Consider the following 18581-nt stretch of genomic DNA (forward strand, 5'->3'; position numbering starts at 1 on the left):
GTCTGTGGGGCTGTGCGGAGGGGGGGGAGGGCGGGGAGAGGTTAAGCCTCCTGTTTAGGAGCAGCTAGGCTGGAATTCAGCAGTGGCAAAATAAAGGCACATGCAGACACCCCTACCATAACTTTTCTGAAGCTAACCTGTAATAACCTTTCAAAGGAAAAAAAAATCTGTCTCCTCTCTCTCTCTCTCTCTCTCTCTCTCTCTCTCTCTCTCTCTCTCTCTCTCTCTCTCTCTCTCTCTCATTCTCTTTCCCTGCCTTCCTTCCCTTTCCCCAAAATTTCAGGTGTATTTTCCCCTGCAATCCTTAAGTTTCTTCTGTGTCTCTTAGAAGGCTTTCCTGAATGGCAGTAGCTGTTTTTGATGTGTGTTTATTTCCCCACCCCCACCCACCCCCACCTTCTAGATGCCCAGGAGCATAATTTAAAAATAAAAATAAAAAAGAACAATGTCTTGGGGAAATTGTGGCTTGCAAACTTTATTTTAACTCCTTTCTTCCGCCGTTTCCAGCTTCAACAATAGAACAAGGTGAAGAGAGAACAACAAAATATAGCATTAGTTTCCCCACCCCCAATAAAGTAATTCACGTATACAGTATACATTCTCTTTTTTTTCACAGTAAACCTAGGGGGGGAGGAGACAAAAAAAGAAAAGAAACAGAAGGGAAAAAACACTTTTTACAACTTCTTCCACTGTGTGCATGCCAACTAAATGGGAAAGGCAAGAGAGAAAAACGAGAAACACAGCTTTTATTTTTCTTTTGTTTTCCTTTTTCTTTCTTATTTTAAAGGTTAAAAACACTTAAAAGGACAAACAGATAAATAAAAGAAAATGGGAATCCCAAAGGGTAAGAGGGTCTGTGACACTCAAAAATGAAGACAACTACAGCATAAATAGGCAGTTTCATGTTGTTGGGTATATTTTCAGAGCTACCTGCAGAAGGGGAGTTTAACCACAACACCAGAAAAATGCAGAAAGAGACAAGGCATGAGAGGAACACAGAGAAAGGGGGGGGGGGGTTATTTCAGAGGAGGGATGAGAAAAAAGAAAAACAGGAGTAAGGAAGAAAGTCTTCAAAAGTGCAATGCTGTGTATATTTTGTACACCATTTCCATAGCACTGGTCTCAAATAAGAAAAGGGGAAGAGAAGGGGGGGTGGAGAAAAAAGAGGGGGGGGATACTTTTTTTTTTTGACAGCCATGGTTTAACAGAAGCTATTGCATTACACTATTACTAATTCTTAACTGGCCAAAAGATGAAAAATAACAAACAACAAGGCTAAAAAGACCCCAGGATGTCTCGTGTTTTTTTTTCTTTAAATATATAGTTCGTTGAATGTATCAAAGGACAACCAGGAGAAGAAGACGCTCACAGCTATATTGTTTTACAGCAATAAAAGGCGAGATTTCCCCTCCCCAAGCAGTATTTATCCTCCCCCCGTCGGAACCACCGCTCACATTAACTGGAATTAATGGAAGGACGAGGGTGGGGGAGTGGGGAGCGGCTTTCTGTGGCTTGCCTGTCCAGCCTTCCAGCGCCTACTTTTTGTCCCCCGTTTGTGCTTCTCCGCCCTCTTCCACCTCCTGAGCCCTTTCCATTTTCTGTTTCTCCAATTCTTCTTGCTCACATTTGCTGCTGGGGAATTTATCTTTGTTGTTCTCCTTTTTCCATTTCATCCTCCTGTTTTGAAACCAGATTTTAACTTGCCTTTCGGTCAGTCCCAGGGCGTGCGAGACTTCAATTCTCCGCTTTCGGGTCAGGTAAGGATTAAAAAGGAACTCTTTTTCCAGCTCCAGGGTCTGGTAGCGACTGTAGGTTTGCCGGCCTCTCCTCCGTCCGGCGGCTGCTGGGGTGAGGGGAGAGAAAAAAGGAGATTGAGAAGACACAGCCGCCAGGTTAAGGGGACAGAGGGGGAGAGAGAGAGAGCCAAAGAGGCGCGCGCGCGCGCGCGCCCATACACACACACACACAAAGGCAGCGGCGGAACTGCCCTTCTTGTAGGGTACAAAGGGGGAGGTTAATTACACCGCTATGGATGGAGAGAGGCACCGGCGAAGAGGTCCACAGATGCTCCCCCGCCTCTATTAGCCCGAAATCCAACCTTACCCGGGTTCTTGGGTAGCTTACCTCGCTCTCTCTTTTTCCTCCCATCGCTGTCATTTTCTTGGAAATTATTCCCGACATCCCAGGTTTCTGGCAAGAAAGCCTTCCCCGGCCCTTAAAACAACCGTCGCCGCCGCCTGCCCCCCTCGCATCTCCAGAGATTTAAAAGATAATAACCAAAGCGGCGAGAGAAGGGAGGGAGGAGGCGGAGGACGCCAAGGAGAGACACAAAAAAGGGGTCTCGGAGGTTGTAAAAGTACCATAAACTTTAGGGGGAAGCTTCTCCGACTGAAAGAAGGAGGGAGAGAGAAGTCCAGTTCTTTCCATTCAGGAGAAAAGGTTCCTTTCAGGGTAATTAAGCGATAAAAGCAATTCAGAGGTGCAAAAGTTTACGCTCATAAAACAGTACAAAGTAACCGAGGGTTGAGGTGGGGGGGGGGAGGAAGGAAGGAGGGGATGAAAGATAGTGGAAGAGGTGGGAAAAAAGGAAGGCGAGATTGCTTTATGGGTTCAGGAAATGCCTTCCCGGCGGCTGGACGCCTGGCCCTTCACGAGGTGCCTCCTCACCTTGCGGTCTCATCCAGGGAAAGAGTTGCGTGGGAGACGGGCTCTGCTCCGAATTGTCCGCGTCCTCTCCCAGGCCGGTGGAGGCAAGCTTGCAATCCGGATACTGCACCAGGTCCGATTCCTGAGCGCTGAAGAGGCTTTGTCTCTGCAACGGGTCGTAGCCGTAGAAGTTGCTGGGATCTCCGTGGCAAGCTACGGCGCAGGGGTTCTGTTGGTAAGGGGAGCTGGAGAGAGAGGACGCCCCGTGGTAGAACTCCTGGATCTGGGTGGGGTGCTGGAAAGTGCCCCCCGTGCTCGGCCCATACACCACGGTCGGTCTCCCTCCAAGTTCCTGGGCGAACCCACAGTCGTAGAAGTTGGGGCGCAGGGAGTCCCCGGTTTTGTACTTGGAGAAGAGGGAGTTGACGAAATAGGAGCTCATTGTCATATAAATAGCTTATTTTTAAATAGGTTTTGATCTAGAGTACCAGGGTTAGGGGAGATGAAAAGCCACAGGAGGTTAGAAGATAACGAAGAGACGCCAGACCACGGATCTTTGTGATTTCCAGGAATATATACAGATATGCATAGATTTACCCCAAAAAAATATATCTGAGGATGGAGTCAAAACTCTTTCCCAATGAACATGGTATCGGATTCCGCTTTTTAAGATTGTTGCTGTTGTTGTTTGTGACTTATTATTATTCCTCTTTGTATGTGTATCTCTCTTTCTTTCTTTCTTTCTCTCTCTCTCTCTCGTCTCCTTTTTCTTCTTTTTTTCCACCTTCTTCTTTAACCACCCCCCTTAAAATATATATATGTATATATATATATCGGCACTTTAAAAAAAAGTTCTCGCTTTACATTTCCAAGGCGAGGTGCCAGTTCATAAACAGTTTTCCGTGATTTACTTCGGAGCAAATGAGTTTGTTCATATTTCGCAGTGTCTTTTCTGGATCATTTGCATCTATTACGGAACCCTCATCCTATTGGTTTCCACATACTCCACACGGACTCTGAACAGCCTGCGAGCAGGAAGGAGAGTGAGTGGGAGACAGAGAAGGAAAGAGAGAGAGAGAGAGAGGGAGGGAGGGAGAGAGTGAGAGAGAGAGAGAGCAGAGAGCGCGAGGGAGAGAGGGAGGGGGTGGGTGGGGTAAATATAGAGATTAAATATGCTAAACTATCTACGTTAATGAGATATCTCCCGCTCTCGCCTCGCGACAAATCATCTACCTAAGCCCACCCAAAAGATTGATATTTGGGGAGGGTTGAAAAATTAAAGAGAGGCTTTGCTCCCATCGTTAATTTTCATTTTTTTTTTTTAATTTTATTTTAACGAGGCAGTTTTAGCCCTTTGGAAAATGTCAGAGTTGCTTTGGAAAACTGTAAAAAGAGGCCGGATTTAATTGCTATCCCTTTTTTTTTCTAAAAGCCTCCTATAAATGTAATTGGTATTTTAATACCAAGTTATCAAATCCTACTGCGTCCTATGGCCTCAACATATTTTAAAACAAACGAGATAGTCAGATTTAACATTTTAATGATCAATTTCCTTATTATTGATAAAGGCTTGAGCATCAGCGCCAAAAGAAAGAAATTGTCCATTTGTAATGGCCTCCTCCCCCAAAAAAAGATAGGGCCTTACAACTGTTTAACAAACTATACTGCACCCGAAAAATAAAGCTAAGTAAAAAAGATGTGGTGGCACACAAACACAGACACAGGCACAGAAAGAGAGTGAAAGAAATAAATATTTTAAAAAGCAAAACAAAACCACACACACTTCAAGATGTTTTTACTGGTTATACTGCACTACATAAAAAGCTGTTAGAGGGGCTTTTATGAGTCCTTTCTTTCACAGCTATAAAAACCCAGGTTTCGATTGGCGCCTAAACGCCATTATTGCAAGATGTTGGGGGTGTCAATACTGAATTAAAATGATTATAGTTTTTCATATATAACATTGACTTTTCAGCTCCCTGATATCACCCCTCCTACCACACTCTCCTGATATATGCCTCCCCATCCCTTCTCTTCTCTTCCAGCAGAGAGGAACATATCTCCCACCTCCTCTTAGCTCCCAACCAACACAATTATGAGTCTTTTTAACTGAGCATTCACATGTGCCATGCTCAGAAGTAGCAACCCACCCCCCTTCACAAAGCCTAGTTCAAACCACAAGGTGCTTTTAACTGGGAAGATGCTGGAGAAAAACGGGGTGGGGGAGTGGGAACAACCAGAGTGAGATTATAGGAGGAACGTGGGGGTTTTTCCCCCTGTTTTCCTGACATCGCTTGCTTTCAGCTTTTGCTAACTCAACAATCCCACCACCATATAACCACCAGAAAATAAATTCCACTAGTCCTTTAGCTCTATCAGCAATTATTTTGTAGGAGCTTTATGCTCCAAAAGATGCCAATCTTAATTCCTCAAATATAGTTTCCCTACAACATAAACTTGTTTCTCCGGGCACTCCTTCACACCCTGATATAGAGAGGTGTCATTTCTGCATTATCTGAAATTACAGATTTATTTATTTTTTGCTTTGCTGCTGTGATCTCACTTTTTTGTATTGGGAATTTTGAAAAGGGCCCAATACTCCAGTTTCTCTTTTTCCGGCTGTGCGCCTTCCCACCATCCTACAGCTATATTTGGTCAACATCCCAAAGATGAATCCAAATAATTCCAATCCAAAACAGAAGAGCCCTCTGAAAAGAAATCGTTTCAAAGCCCTGTACCTCTTTCACTCAAAATCCCAAGATATATGGGGGGTTTTTTTGGGGGGGGGGGAAATAATTCATATTACTTTGCGTGTTCAGCTGAGAGGGAAAGAGGAGGAAAGAAACAAAACAAAGTGAGAAGGCTTAAAAATTGTGTTTTAAAGGTAAGAACAAGTCTGTTTCATTTGTTTTAAATGCTATTTTTCCCTCCAACCCTTTCCCCCTCTCTAAAAAATAATATTTCCTTGAAATGCTTGAAACAAATGCTTAAAAATAGAGCTTTCATTTCTATATTCTCTCTTCCTGTCCATTGGGTGGAAGAAACACTTTTTTAAAAAGTTTTATTATTTATTATCCATAAATAACAACAAAACAGGGGTCAGCTTTTCCCTTCTCCAATATTCTCTCAGATTTATAGGACAACTGTTGGGGTCTTTAACTGACAACTTAGTATTTCCTTAACAACTAAGCGACAAACTTTCTAACATTTACCTGTGAAATGTAGTCCTACACCACTGAATAAAAAAAGGTAGTATTTCTGAATAAAGATTGTTCGAGAAGCTTTCTCAAAAATGATTCCCTGCAACCATTTTGTATTTACAACCAGTCCTCAAATACTTAGAATTTGCTGGCATTAAAAAGAAAAAAATCTACCTGGCTGACATCTCCGAAGGCGTTTGTTAATCTGCAAAGGCTTACTACCAGGGATGCTGCTAGTGCTCATTTTGTGTGTGTATGTGTGTGTGTGCTTATTGGGGTGGGGGGGAGAGAGAGATGAAAGAGAAAGAAGAGAGAAAGAGGAACCAGAATCGAGATAAGATAGCTGAGTTATCCTGAAAGTTAGCATTTTAACCAACGTGCGGGGCAATTTAGTGTTTGATACCCTATGAAGAATTGTCATCAGCATTAAATCATTGGTATACTGTACTTGGGGCCTCTGATGAAAGGCAAATGTTTCTATTATAGTGGATAGGAGAGGGGGGGGGGTGGAAAACCACTAGAGAAAGTGAGAATATAATTTACAAATACCCAGCGGAGGAAAGATTTATTAGAAAATCTTTCCCCAAAATACATCACTTGGTAAATTGTAAGTTCTCATTGTTTTATAGCTCCGTGAGTGGATTAAAAAAAAGAAGGGTTTTTTCCCCCTATTAATTAGCACAAAGTACATCTGGTTAAAAGATTGCAGGTTTTATCTATTTTAGAGTTGCTGAACATTGCCAGGAATTGCAGTAGAAAAGGAAGGATGGGGCTCTCCTTTTTGTTGTTTTCTGACTACCCACATCCAATCTCTCTCCTTCCCCCTCTTGGAGTTCAGTTTTGTAATGGAGAAAATATGCTGGGTGTTGTTTAATCAAAATTATGGAATGTTGACTGTTTCTGACATTTTGTTATATTTTTGTACATTTTCTTTATAAAACATCTTTATTAAAATGGGTTTTCATTCTAGTCTTTAATCTCTTTTTCCCCGTTCCTATTGGGTTTCTTTGACAATGTCTTTGAATGGGATATTGGAAAATACTTTCACCTACACAGAGAGAAACATGTATAGGGGCCGAGTAGCTCACATGTACATTTTTACATACACACATATGCATATCTACATTTTTTTTAAAAGAGAGAGAGAGAGGATAATGTTTGAGTTACTTGGTCCTAATTGTATTTTGAAAGAATCACATTAAGGTAAATTTGTCTTTGATTCACTACTTTTACACACATTTTTCATAAGAGAGAAGTTGGTGTTGGAGTTATGTGGTCCTTGTTGTCTTCTAAAAGAACCACAGGTAAATTTGTCTTTGATTCACTTAGGAGAACCCTGCCCTTTTCTAATGTAACCAAGCACCAACACAAGGTATTCTGGAATTCGTGTGGCCAGAGAATTCCTCCACTTTCTTCAAAAGCTGGACAAATACACTGGAGAACAAACAAGTTCGACAACACTGCAAATATTTAAGTATATTTATGATGATTCCCATAAAATTGCCATACTATATAATGATCTACAATTATTCCTTTCAAAGTGTGCGCACATCTCTGTTGGCTGGACAATGATATATCCTAGAATCTGTGACCTATCTTTCCTCTCTAGCTAAATAAATCCTACATTTTGAAAGTAGCGGTATAAATATAAAATATTTCTGACATCACAAAACAAGTAGCAGGGGGAAAAGAACATTGCTCGGATTGTGTCGTCTATGCGGTTGAAGAACTATTTGCTTACAATCACATGCAGAGAGGTGAGGAGGGGAGCGCAAGCACACACATAAACATAACACATACACATACACACAAACACACAGAGACGTTTAATCATACTCTGGGTAACAAGTTCAGCATTAAATTGTTCCCCACAAAGCTGTGTGAAGACAAATGGAGTTGCGCAGAAACAATTATACAAACTCCCCTTCTTTGGCTCGGGTTATGTTGCAGGCGAGATCTTCTGGCGGCGGCCTTTGTGTGATAAGTTTTCATCTTCCCGTCTTTGCTCGCCTTCCAATGGGCCGAGTATTTATACCTTTCTGAAAAGAAACGCTCCAGAAAGATCGGCATGATTAGTTCTATATTTTATGCTTGGGGGATTTATTCACAATGGTTTCGAGCAACAATTCCGTTTATTGTTCGTAATGAAATCAAGGTGTTGTAGACTCCAGAGGGAAAGACATTGTGGCCCGGTTATTTCTACCATGGAGTGATAGCACCACCTAACGACCATTCGAAGTAAAGGCGCCCGTAAAAAATAATAGATGGTAATAATCAAAGATGGGTTAGGGAGATTGGTTGTGATGCTTTTATGGATCCCATCTTTTCTTTTCCATTGTGTGCATTTTAAACGATTGTTACCAGTGATAAATCACGGAGGAGTGTATAAGATCTCTTCTACGATTGTAGGGGTGGAAAGTGACCACTGTCTCCTCAGAATTCTTGGTTCGTTCTGCGGCGTGGCTTTCCATCCCGTCGTTTTCAGGCAATGAACGACAGAGAGACGGGGATTCTGCTTTTGAAAACCCACCATTGTTTCGAAGCCCGAGACTAAACAATTGAAGTATTCTGCTCTGGAAGGGAAAGCTTGGGCTGTAAATAGATTTTAAAAAGAGGGCAGGAGAAAGCTTTCCAAAACCAGACGTCTGGGCAGGACTTGCGAGTGTGTGTCTACATTTGGTGGTGATGGTGATGGGGGGAGGAAAGGGGATGTTGCTGAGAGTTTATGATCCAGGATGCTGGCAACTTGAAAGTGATAAGAAATGACGGACAAAGGCTGACGCAATCCAGAACACAAGGTTTCCACAGAACCCTGAAGATTTGAATAAATTAAGAAATACTTTCTTTCTGCCCCCACCCCCCACTCCTTTATATTTTTCTCCTCTTTTTAAACCTTTATTTCTGGGTGATGCAGACAAAAATATATTTCTTCCTCCTCCTCCTCCTCCTCCACCCCCCCCCCAACCGTAGAAAGACATTCTGGTAATTTAGGAGCTTCTGAAAGTTTCCTACTCTTGTTTGCTTTACAGTTGCTTAGTTCCTTAACCTTCAGAAATTTATACTCTATAAAGTTTTATGGCGGTCATATTCTTTTATTGCAGCCTACCGCACAGAGTTTTCCTCTCTCTTTTATGACAAGCTACTCTCTTACTTCTGCTCCAGTAATACCCAGCATCTAGCAATCATTCCATTCTCCTTTTGGAATATATATATATATTTGTGTGTGTGTGTGTGCACATATACATACTCACGTCTGTGATAATGAAGACAATGTGCTTGTGGGGTTTTTTTTAAGGCTTCATAATCTTTCAAGAAGTTGTATAATTACGTGGATTTTGGATATATACAAAAATGGAAACAACTATGAATGCTTTACTTTTGAGTAGAGAATAAAGATATCCCGGTGACTTTGGCAAAATCTAAAATATTATTCTTTTAATCTGAGTTCCCTTTTGGTTAAAATTACAAGATTGGGAAAAAGATTGGCATTGGGGAAAAATAGTTGTTCTTCCTTCTTTCTCTGAAGCTGAGGAATTCTGGATCATCACCCTTCCATCCTTTTGGAAACCAACCTTCAGTGTCTACACCTCTTCCCTGTACCAGGTAAACATCACATTCATTCATTCATTCATTCATTCATTCATTCATTCATTCATTCATTCATTCATTCATTCAGGAACGCAAATTCTTCCATCCATTTATCTGTCCTTTATGGTTTGTTTTCTGGTCCAACAAGAAAGACTCTTAACTCTTTTAAATTGAAAGACATAGAATTGCTTTATTTCTGTTTTGTTGATTCAGAGATGGAGCCGACTTTACACGGAAAGAAATAAAAATACACTGAGAATGAGCTTTTTCTAAAGACAAAGGAGAGAACCTCCAACAAACCAAATCAAACCTAAAATATCCTTATAATACACGCTAAAGAGCCACTAAAGAAAAAAGAAACACAAGTGCAAATATTTCTGCAGTTTTAGAAGAACCAGTATAACACAATGAGATATAGGTCAGGGTCCCCTTTAAATCGATTTTTTATTCTGTGGGATTAAACAACTGTAGAAAATACATTTTGACCTTATAGAACTGAAGAAACAATATTTTTTTCAACATTTTTCCTCTACAGAGAGACTTTTTTCTAATGAAATCAACTAGCTTCTCTTATTATCCATGCATTACCAAAAATGCAGTTTTCAAAAACATCTCTTGTCTTCACTAATAAGGTCTAGGAACATCTTAATAATGTCTAAAATCAGTTAATATGCTAATACATGTGTGGAGAATGTTTTTCTTTACAAAATGTTCGTATTAATCTTGAGAGAATTTCAGAGCAGTTTTTCTGCAATGCTCCGGGTGTCTGGTCGGCTTTGAGAACTATTGGAGGCAAATAAATGCCGTGGATAAGCCACCTTAACCGCCCCAGTCCTCCCATATCCTAGCTGGTGCAATAGATTCTCTAATGCTGGCAGTGCTATCTAAAAACCAAACAATACTTCCAGCTTTCTTTTTATTAGGAGAAGTTAAACAGATAAATGCAGAAGCTCCGAATTTTTCCTTTAAAACCCAATACAAAATTGGTTTTGAAAACAGTATGAAGTTAGCAGAATTTAAGCATAGGGTATGCCCTATATTTTTCTCCCACAGCAACCATTTGTTTGCTTTGTAGAGGATTCCCCCAGAAATCATTTTCTCCTGATCCATGACAACTTGTCTAGGATGTGGGCATTTCAAGTTTTTGTCTCCCTCCCCCCCCCCCACTGCCCCCACCACCAGGAAGCAATTTTTCAAAAAACCGCTAAAATATTATTAAAAAACGTGCCAGAATGAAAGATTTATTTGCTTGCCGTTTCAGAAAATCCTTCAAACCAGGCAATGTATGTAAAGTTAAAATCTGCCTATCAAATTTTGAAAGAAGGGCGGCAGACAAAACACAATGGTAGAAAAATTCTGTACATCACTTTATGAAATTAGATTTTTCTTCTGGGACGCCTGTCTACAAAGAGAAAGAGCCTTAAATTTAGGCAAATGTTTCCCTCCCCAACCCCACTTTCCCCCTTTCCTCACCCTTGTTATGGTATGAAAATTCCTCACCCTACAATGGTGTTATATCTAAAAAATGGGAGTGCATAATAGCAGTGGAAATCAATCTAAAAATGTGGGTCCTTGCTTGGTTCTGCAACTGTTTAAAAGCTTAAAATGGTTTAAAGCCCCATTTTACATTCTTACAGGCCACAGAAAACAAGAGGGACATTCAGGAACAGTTCCCCTACAGAAACAATAGCCCTCCCATACCTTATTTTTAGCCTTGCACGAAATTAAGTTACCTATGCCTACCCTCCCTGAACTCCCCTCCATCCAAGCCCTCCAAAAAGTGGGGTTGCACTTCAATAATCAATTGTTTTAAAAAATATCCCAAATCTGATTATTTAAAACTGAAAAATGGGGCTACCAAAGACATGGAGCCCCCCCCCCCTTTTTATCTAATGGGAGTGTTTTTCTGTTTGTAAACAAAGGAGATACAGAAAGTATTTAAAATTGAAGAAAGCAATTTCTATCTCAAAAGCAATCAAACTACCCTTTTGGGTCACTCTGTGTTTGGAATAAATGTGAAATGTGGTTATATCCTCCAAGACAAGGAAAGGAGGTGGATCACACAACCTTCAAGTATTAAAACTTCTCTGTGAAACTGGATAAGTGAGGGTTGACTCAGGGCCGCCCCAAACATACTTGAGGGCTCTTCTGAATACTCTTGTCCTTAATAAATTATTAGATACCAAAAGCAAAGAGTCCCCCCGCTTTTACAACTTTTAGGTATCTAGCTTCACATGCAGCTCAAAGGGATTTTGCTTTCTGGCCCTCCTAATCTCCTTAGAGATGTCTTAGTGGAGAAGTGTGAGCAAACTGGAAAGTTATCCAGTGGTCAAAATAAAGAGAAGGGAAAGTAATAAGTAAATCAGGGAGTGTGGTCTATCCCAGATGCTGGTAAATTTTACTTTGGGCATTGCTTGGGGCAATGTTCTGACTAACCCCCCCCCCCCTTTTCTAAAAGCTGCTCATCAAACAGGCTAAGGGAGGAAAGAGCCCTCAAAAAGTTCATGGTTTATAAATGGGTTTCCTGGAGTTTTCTTCCTTGTACTCCATGAATAGAGGGGATGGACATCTTATCTGCCTTAGGAAAAAGAACGTGTTATGGAGGTTGAATTGGGGTTCACTTGGGCATCTGTACAGTTGTTGATTCTGGACCAGTCCAGTTCCAGCCTGGGGATGAGTAGAGGAGGACATGTCCTAAGTTGGTGGCAGGTTTAAGGTCAGCCTTCTTTTCCTTTCCCTTCCTTGGCTAACCAATAGCATTCAAAACAACCCTCCTACAATGACTGTCTTTCCAATGCTTTGCATTACAAATCTCCCCCATTTTCATTTATTCTGGTAAGTGGGTGGGTGGGAGGATTTGAAGCTCACCCAGTTTGGAATGCTTCAAGTTTGGGAAGATCAAACAAAAGGAACTAGCTATGCTTACATACTATTGCCTCTCCACAATTACCTCCCAGTGCATAGCCCACCCCACCCTTATTGTCCCTTATTGGGAGAGATCAGTAAATATATTTAAAAAGTGGGGAGGGGTGTCAAATGGAAACAAGCATGTGTAGTCTTTTGCATCCTTTGCCTGCCATCCAAGAGGAGGCCTCTTTCTAGCTTGCTTGTTTCTGAAGTCATCTCAAACACAGCTGAGAAGGAAGTCATTGACCATAAAAAAAACCACATAAGTTTGAGAGGGATGAAAATTAGGATAGAACAGTGAAAGGGGGAAGAAGAAGAAGAAGAAGAAGAAGAAGAAGAAGAAGAAGAAGAAGAAGAAGAAGAAGAAATTTCACTCTTTTCCCTGTTCCTTATTCATTTTCTTCATTTTCATCCTGCGATTCTGAAACCAGATTTTGACTTGTCTTTCACTGAGGTTCAGAAGCCTGGCCACCTCATGTCTACGGTCCCTGGTGAGGTACATGTTGAACAGAAATTCTTTCTCCAGTTCCAGGGTCTGGTACTTTGTATAGGGGCATCTTTTCTTCCTGGAGGAACGAGCATGCAACCAGTTGGCTGCTGGGTTACCTGGAGTGGGGGGGAAACAAACCCAAAAGACAGGGTCACTCAGGAATTGACACCAAATCCTCAAAGGTTCTCAAAATTTCTTTGGACCAACTTTGGACAAGCTCTTGTTCAGTGGAGACCTACCAAGTCTTGCCTACAATAGGATGTTGGAAAAATAGATGTACAAAATATATTTGCCACATATCAGAATTTTGACCTGCAAATACCAAACAAGATATTAGAAAGGAAAGAGGTGGGGGGGAGATCAAACTGAGCAATTTTCTTAAGAGATGGAAGAGTATATTTGTTTACATATAAAAAGACAGAAATAAGGAAGGAAGGAAATAAGAAAGGAAGAATGCTGGCACTTTATTCAAATGTTTTAAATGAATTATATGGTACATGGATAGGTAAACAAACAACATATCTTTTAAATATTGGTGTGAAAGGCATATTTCTGCCAGCATTGACATAAAATAGAAATACATTTCCTTCCTTCCTTCCTTCCTTCCTTCCTTCCTTCCTTCCTTCCTTTCCTATATTTTGTGCTACAAGGGAGAAACAAATTGCCTGTCTGTTGTCTAGAACAACTGTGTTTTCATCAAGAGCCCCATATCTAGCAAAGTAGGGTATTCAAAGGAAGAAGGGAGGGTATCCTCTCTTGAAAGCTACCACAGCCTCCCCAGCAGAGGCATATAGTGCCTTCTGCTCATGGATTTTATTTTACCCCAAGCAGAGTTTCAGAGGCAACAGCCCTGATTTTGAGAATTCATGAGACTTTTTATAAGGGGCAGAGAAGGAGAAATAATGTGGCCAGAAGCCCAGTCAATAAAATGCTAGAGGTGAACAAACAAGACTATAGTAGATCTGATGTGGCCACATCCTTACCAAAGGCAAAACAAAACAAACAAAAAGGAAGCTGGGTGTGAATATGTGTGTGTTGTGCTGTTCCTGTAAAGTCAAGCAGCCTAATCCATTAGTAACTGGGTTCTTTCACACAGAAGAAATTCTACTAGCCGGAGTTGCTGCAGTAGAAAAGCCAGCTCTTGCCTGGTTTTCTGGCCTCCTTCTGAAATTAAAAGCAGGAGTCTCAATTCTTTATGAATGGCAGGAGGGGAGCATGGACGCCATTTCTCCATGGGTAAAATGAAATCCTCCAACCCCCCCCCCCTCCCACACACACACAAAGCTTAGTTTCCATTTTCTTCCTAATCTTAGCAACTACTTCCTTCACAGAAGTGGCTGGCCCTAATCAGCAAAAAATTAAATATTAAAGAGAGACATTGCTGTTAATAATTAATACTGCTACCTATCCTTAATGGCGGTCTCCACAATGGTCCCCCCCCTTTTTTTTAAGGATATGGATGTGCGTGTGGTTTCTTGGCATTTCATGGAAACTTGAGGTCTGGCACAGGAAAACAAGTTTATTTTTCATTTCGCACAATTCCCCAGAACAGGAAACAAAAGACAACAAAACAAAACAAGAGAAGGAAGGAGGAAGAAAGGGAGGGAGTGGATGTATGGAGAAGAGGGGGGGGGAGAGGCAGGTTTAGTTAGCAGGCTATTCTTAATCCCGAAATGCATATTCACAAACACAGACACAAATCATACCTGCTTGTACACAAACAGGGTCTGCGTTAGACTCAAGGTGATGCTTTTCTGTTAATAAAGAAGTTTTACAATAAGCTGAATTGCACAGAGGTGAAAGACCAGCTTCTGTCTAGGGCAAATGGGGTAGTTCTCTGATTTTGCCCATTTGCCTCCATTTCTGACTTCTCAGCACTTTCATCCCACAGAACCTGATGCCGGACAGGACACTGGTGGGCAGTTTGGATCTCTAGCAACTAAGCCGCTTCTTCAGCAATGTCTTTCTCTCCATTCTGGGGCTGGTGAGAAGGTGAGGAGGGGGGTCGTGGAGGAGGGGGGGGGGAGAAAAGCTTTTCTCTTCAATCTTCCCATTCTTTTCAAAGGTGTCCTTTCTTCTGATCTGGATTTTCTGCCAATTCTGCAACGCAAATCTTTCTTTCCTGCCCCAGTCCACTCCCAAGGGCAGGAGGTGTTCATGAAATATTATCAAGACCAAGGCTACTAGCAAAAAGCACCGGTTTTTAATTTTGAGGGGTGGGGGGAATTCAAATTTTTTAAAAAATCACTGCCACCATCTTCATCATTACCATCATTGGCGCCCCCTTTCCTTCAAAAATGAAATGAAATAAACAAACCTCTTGGGAAGTCATCTTGTGAATGAAATAACCTACATCCTGATTTGAAACTATCAGGGAATTCGTACCCACCACAATACCGAAGTCAACTCTTTTATTGGAAACATCCCCGGCATTGAGCAAAGGGCAAGGAGAAAGAAGCTGACAATTTTATTTAAAAAAGAGGATTCGAATTAAATTAAATTAAAGCATCTCCCTTTCTGACCCAACCCATCCTATCCTCAGTTTACACACACACACATACAATATTTTTTCTCTCCAAGGTGTCTGCGTTTGGTGAAGAAATTGCAAAAGCAAACATAATTAAGCTTAAGAGTTATATACTATATTTCTGTTTAGTAAACTTAAAACAAAGCAGAATAAAAACCCTAATAAAGATTGCTTCTTTTTATTTATTTATTCTATTTTCTGGGCGGGACAAGGGAAGGCATTGGCTCTGAAATATTCACAGCCACGCGGAATGTACATTTCATATCCAAACAATAATAAACAAGGAAGAAGACAGCGCACGCTCCCAGGGATCGAGGTCCTCCAAGACAAATAAGGACGCTTGGAGAAATCTCCCTTCTTAGTTCTTAATGGGACCCCTTTTTTATCAAAACATTTTCATCCTTCGCGTCCATTCCGTCTCTCTCCAAACATGCACACCGATACACACACCGAGGCTCATTCAACAACACCCCCAATCTATTATCGTTGTCCTCCCCCACCGCCAATTTTTATACATACAATCGAAGCCCGCAAAGCAACTGTCCCTTCCTCAAGCCACCGGCTGCAAGCAAAGTCGAATCGCGCCCCTTCCAACCCTCACTGTCCAATTTCCATGCTTATATCACTTTCAACAATACACTTAAGCCACCCACTCCAAAAAACACCCCCACCCGGCAGCCCCAGATTAACACCAGTGGCTTAAATGGGGGGAAGGGGGAGATTTCTCTTTTAAAATCTTTTTTTAAAGCTTCCCCTGCCCATTGTGTCTTTTATGACACCCCCTCTTAGGTTTTTTATGATGTTTACTTCCTCACTTTTTATAACTTACTTTGATCTGGCCTGCTTTTGTCCTCGCTTCCTTCACAAACTTTATTGTCCTCGAAGCTGGGCCTTTGACTGGAAGCGACCCCTTCCCTTCCAGGCGAAGGGTCTAAGTGGTACTCCTGTGTCCCCTGTTTACGGATCTCCCCGGGGTGTCCCAGCAGCGGTTCTGTTTTAACTGGTCCCTGCCCAGCTGCTATGTTTTCTGTTCTGGGCACTGGGTCCAGCCAGCTTCGTAGATACCTGCTCTCTGAGGTAGGGATGTTTTGATGCTGGAGGTAGGGATGGTAGACCGAAGGAAGGGTAGCAGCAGTGTGTGGCGGCAGAGGCGTCCAGGAAGCGCTGAAAACGGAGGATTTGGGCTGGAAACTACAGGAGGGGAATTCGAGGTGTTCAGTGTGGCTAGTTTGCCTGGAGTTTGAGTACTGCGCGGAAGAGAATTTGGCGGCGGGAGAGTCTTCGTTGTCATGGCTTATAATGGAGTCGACATAGTAATTGCTAAGAGTTCCAGAAATTGACATTCTTGGACATCCTACGAGCACCACGGTTCAATGAAGGGGAAAGCAAACCAGCGAGCGAGCGGAACAAGCAATAAAAAAAAATAAGGAGTAGATCTCTAGTTAAGCTGCTGTACAGATATTAGAGTATATGGAGAGGGGAGGGGGGAGCTGGTTGGAGGAACGAGGGGAAAAAAACCACACACACACACATACACACACACCAAACAAAACAAAACACCAAACCAGGCGACACTCTCGCTTAACCCCCTTTCCTCCTCCAGCATCAACTTCCCAGCCAAGAAAAAAGTACAGTCGGGACTGCCGGGCTGGGAGCTTCCAGCAAAATGATTGGTCAAACTTTTTTCGTGAGGCTGATAAAGCGTCAGGGCAGGCGTAAATCAATCCTGGCGGAGCGGGGCGGGCGGCTCTGTATGTGTATATGTGTGTGTGTGAGAGTGAGTGTGTGTCTGTGCGTGCGTGCGTGCGCGCGCGCGCGCCCAGCCTGTCAACCGCCCTCTGCATTCCATATCAAGGATGGATTGCGTTCTGTCGAGGCGGTGTTGCAAAACGTCGGGGGGTTCAGAAAGCGAAACGTACAGTGCAAACGGGGAATGAGAGGGGGGGAGGCTCCGGGTTGGGGAGGCGGTGGGGGGATGCTGCAGCGGTGTCGATGTGGGAGGGGGAATCGATTCCCTCTCCCCCCACTCCCGGAAACATGAAAGAGAAATGCTGAGTTTTGTCCTCTCTTTGCCTTCCTTAAGGCTCTTCTGGGGATTTCTCCTCTTCTTCCCCCGCGCCCCCCCCCCCCGCCCCGCGCTCACGCCCCCATTACCAAATGTATAAGCGGCCATTCCGGACTCCTTCGCTCGGCTTCGATATGTCAAGGCTACTTATCTCAGCCGGGAAAACGCAATATGAATTGTGCTTTCTTTTCTCCATAGTTTTCCAGAAGGTTAGGGGTGTGTGTGTGTGTGTGTGTGTGAATCAGGTTACAAGTCCAAGGCGTATGGGGTGCACGTACGCGAGAGATGCTTTCCACATGGTGGTGGTTGTTATCACTATCATTATTATTGTCGTTGAAAGCTGGTTGTAGATGGCGAAGTAACCTATTGCAAAAGCTTTTGATACCGGGAGATTTTTTTTTCCCGTGTCCCCCTCTCCCCCGTGCTCCGTTCAACATTAACTGCCAAGGATTTGTGTATATATATATAATCCCTCCACGATTATATATTAAACATTGTCGCGCGCGTGCATTATATATACCGGCTTGGATATGCACAGGCGCGTGACCTGATGGTGCCTCAATGAAACCCATAGCTTGTAGTAAAACAGTAGCTTATATGGTAAGAGTATCTACACCGCCGGATACATATATTCACACTCACGTATCTATCATCCAAATATATATAGCGTGCGTATCCACATGCAGGATCATTGTGAATTATACGTTGCTCTGAAAGACAAGATTTTAAACAGGCAGAGCGTGAAAACTACACAGGGGGTTAAAAAATGCCCGGTTCCGGATTGCAAAGAGCCCCCGTTTGTTTGGAAAGCAACGGAGGGGCGGAGGGGGCTTTGGGAAAGAGGGTACGGATTTGCACTGCTGAGTCTCCCCTCCCCTCTTCTCCTTCTTGCCCGCCATATACACGCACTTTAATTTTACTACCCTTGTAAAATGTCCAATTCGGTACCGCTTCTTTTTTTCTTTTCCTTCACAGAAGGCGTTAGACCTGAGACGGTTAAATAGTTGAATAAAACTTACATTAGCTTCCTTTGATTTTTATAGCCTTGGATTTACTGCCTGTGGAAAGGGAGGGTTATTGGGGGTGGGGGATAGAGAAGCCAAGGATGGGAGAGATGTCTTGAACCTTACAGAACCCTCTTTTTGCCCTCCTGCTCTT

The 18581-nt window shown here is 42.4% G+C and overlaps 2 protein-coding genes across 3 annotated transcripts; both read right to left on the minus strand.

The window, feature by feature from the left end:
* Window positions 1–450: 450 nt before the first annotated feature.
* Window positions 451–3707, minus strand: HOXB8 (homeobox B8). 2 transcript variants are annotated; one of them, XM_070767472.1, is made up of 2 exons: window positions 2668–3707; window positions 451–1840 (listed from the first exon to the last, which is right to left on the minus strand). In XM_070767472.1, the coding sequence occupies exons 1-2, from the start codon at window positions 3092–3094 to the stop codon at window positions 1536–1538; spliced, it is 732 nt and encodes a 243-aa protein (XP_070623573.1). In that variant the 5' UTR covers window positions 3095–3707; the 3' UTR covers window positions 451–1535. The 2 variants fall into 2 exon arrangements, with proteins under 2 accessions (XP_070623573.1, XP_070623572.1); XM_070767471.1 differs by having other exon boundaries at window positions 451–1843.
* Window positions 3708–9597: 5890 nt separating this feature from the next.
* HOXB9 (homeobox B9) lies at window positions 9598–16805 on the minus strand. The gene is made up of 2 exons (XM_070767470.1): window positions 16188–16805; window positions 9598–12947 (listed from the first exon to the last, which is right to left on the minus strand). The coding sequence occupies exons 1-2, from the start codon at window positions 16699–16701 to the stop codon at window positions 12712–12714; spliced, it is 750 nt and encodes a 249-aa protein (XP_070623571.1). The 5' UTR covers window positions 16702–16805; the 3' UTR covers window positions 9598–12711.
* Window positions 16806–18581: the final 1776 nt, after the last annotated feature.

Source organism: Erythrolamprus reginae, chromosome Z (genome assembly GCF_031021105.1).
Source record: "Erythrolamprus reginae isolate rEryReg1 chromosome Z, rEryReg1.hap1, whole genome shotgun sequence".
Taxonomy (NCBI): Eukaryota; Metazoa; Chordata; class Lepidosauria; order Squamata; family Dipsadidae; genus Erythrolamprus; species Erythrolamprus reginae.

Bases quoted from the DNA above. Each gene is read 5' to 3' on its own strand.
- HOXB8 (XM_070767471.1), bottom strand. From the start codon at position 3,094: ATGACAATGAGCTCCTATTTCGTCAACTCCCTCTTCTCCAAGTACAAA. The intron at 1,844-2,667 runs GTGAGGAGGCAC...CCCTCACCCCAG, and splicing joins TCCCTGGATGAGACCGCAAG to CAGCCGCCGGACGGAGGAGA.
- HOXB9 (XM_070767470.1), bottom strand. From the start codon at position 16,701: ATGTCAATTTCTGGAACTCTTAGCAATTACTATGTCGACTCCATTATA. The intron at 12,948-16,187 runs GTAAGTTATAAA...CCCCCACTCCAG, and splicing joins CAAAAGCAGGCCAGATCAAA to GTAACCCAGCAGCCAACTGG.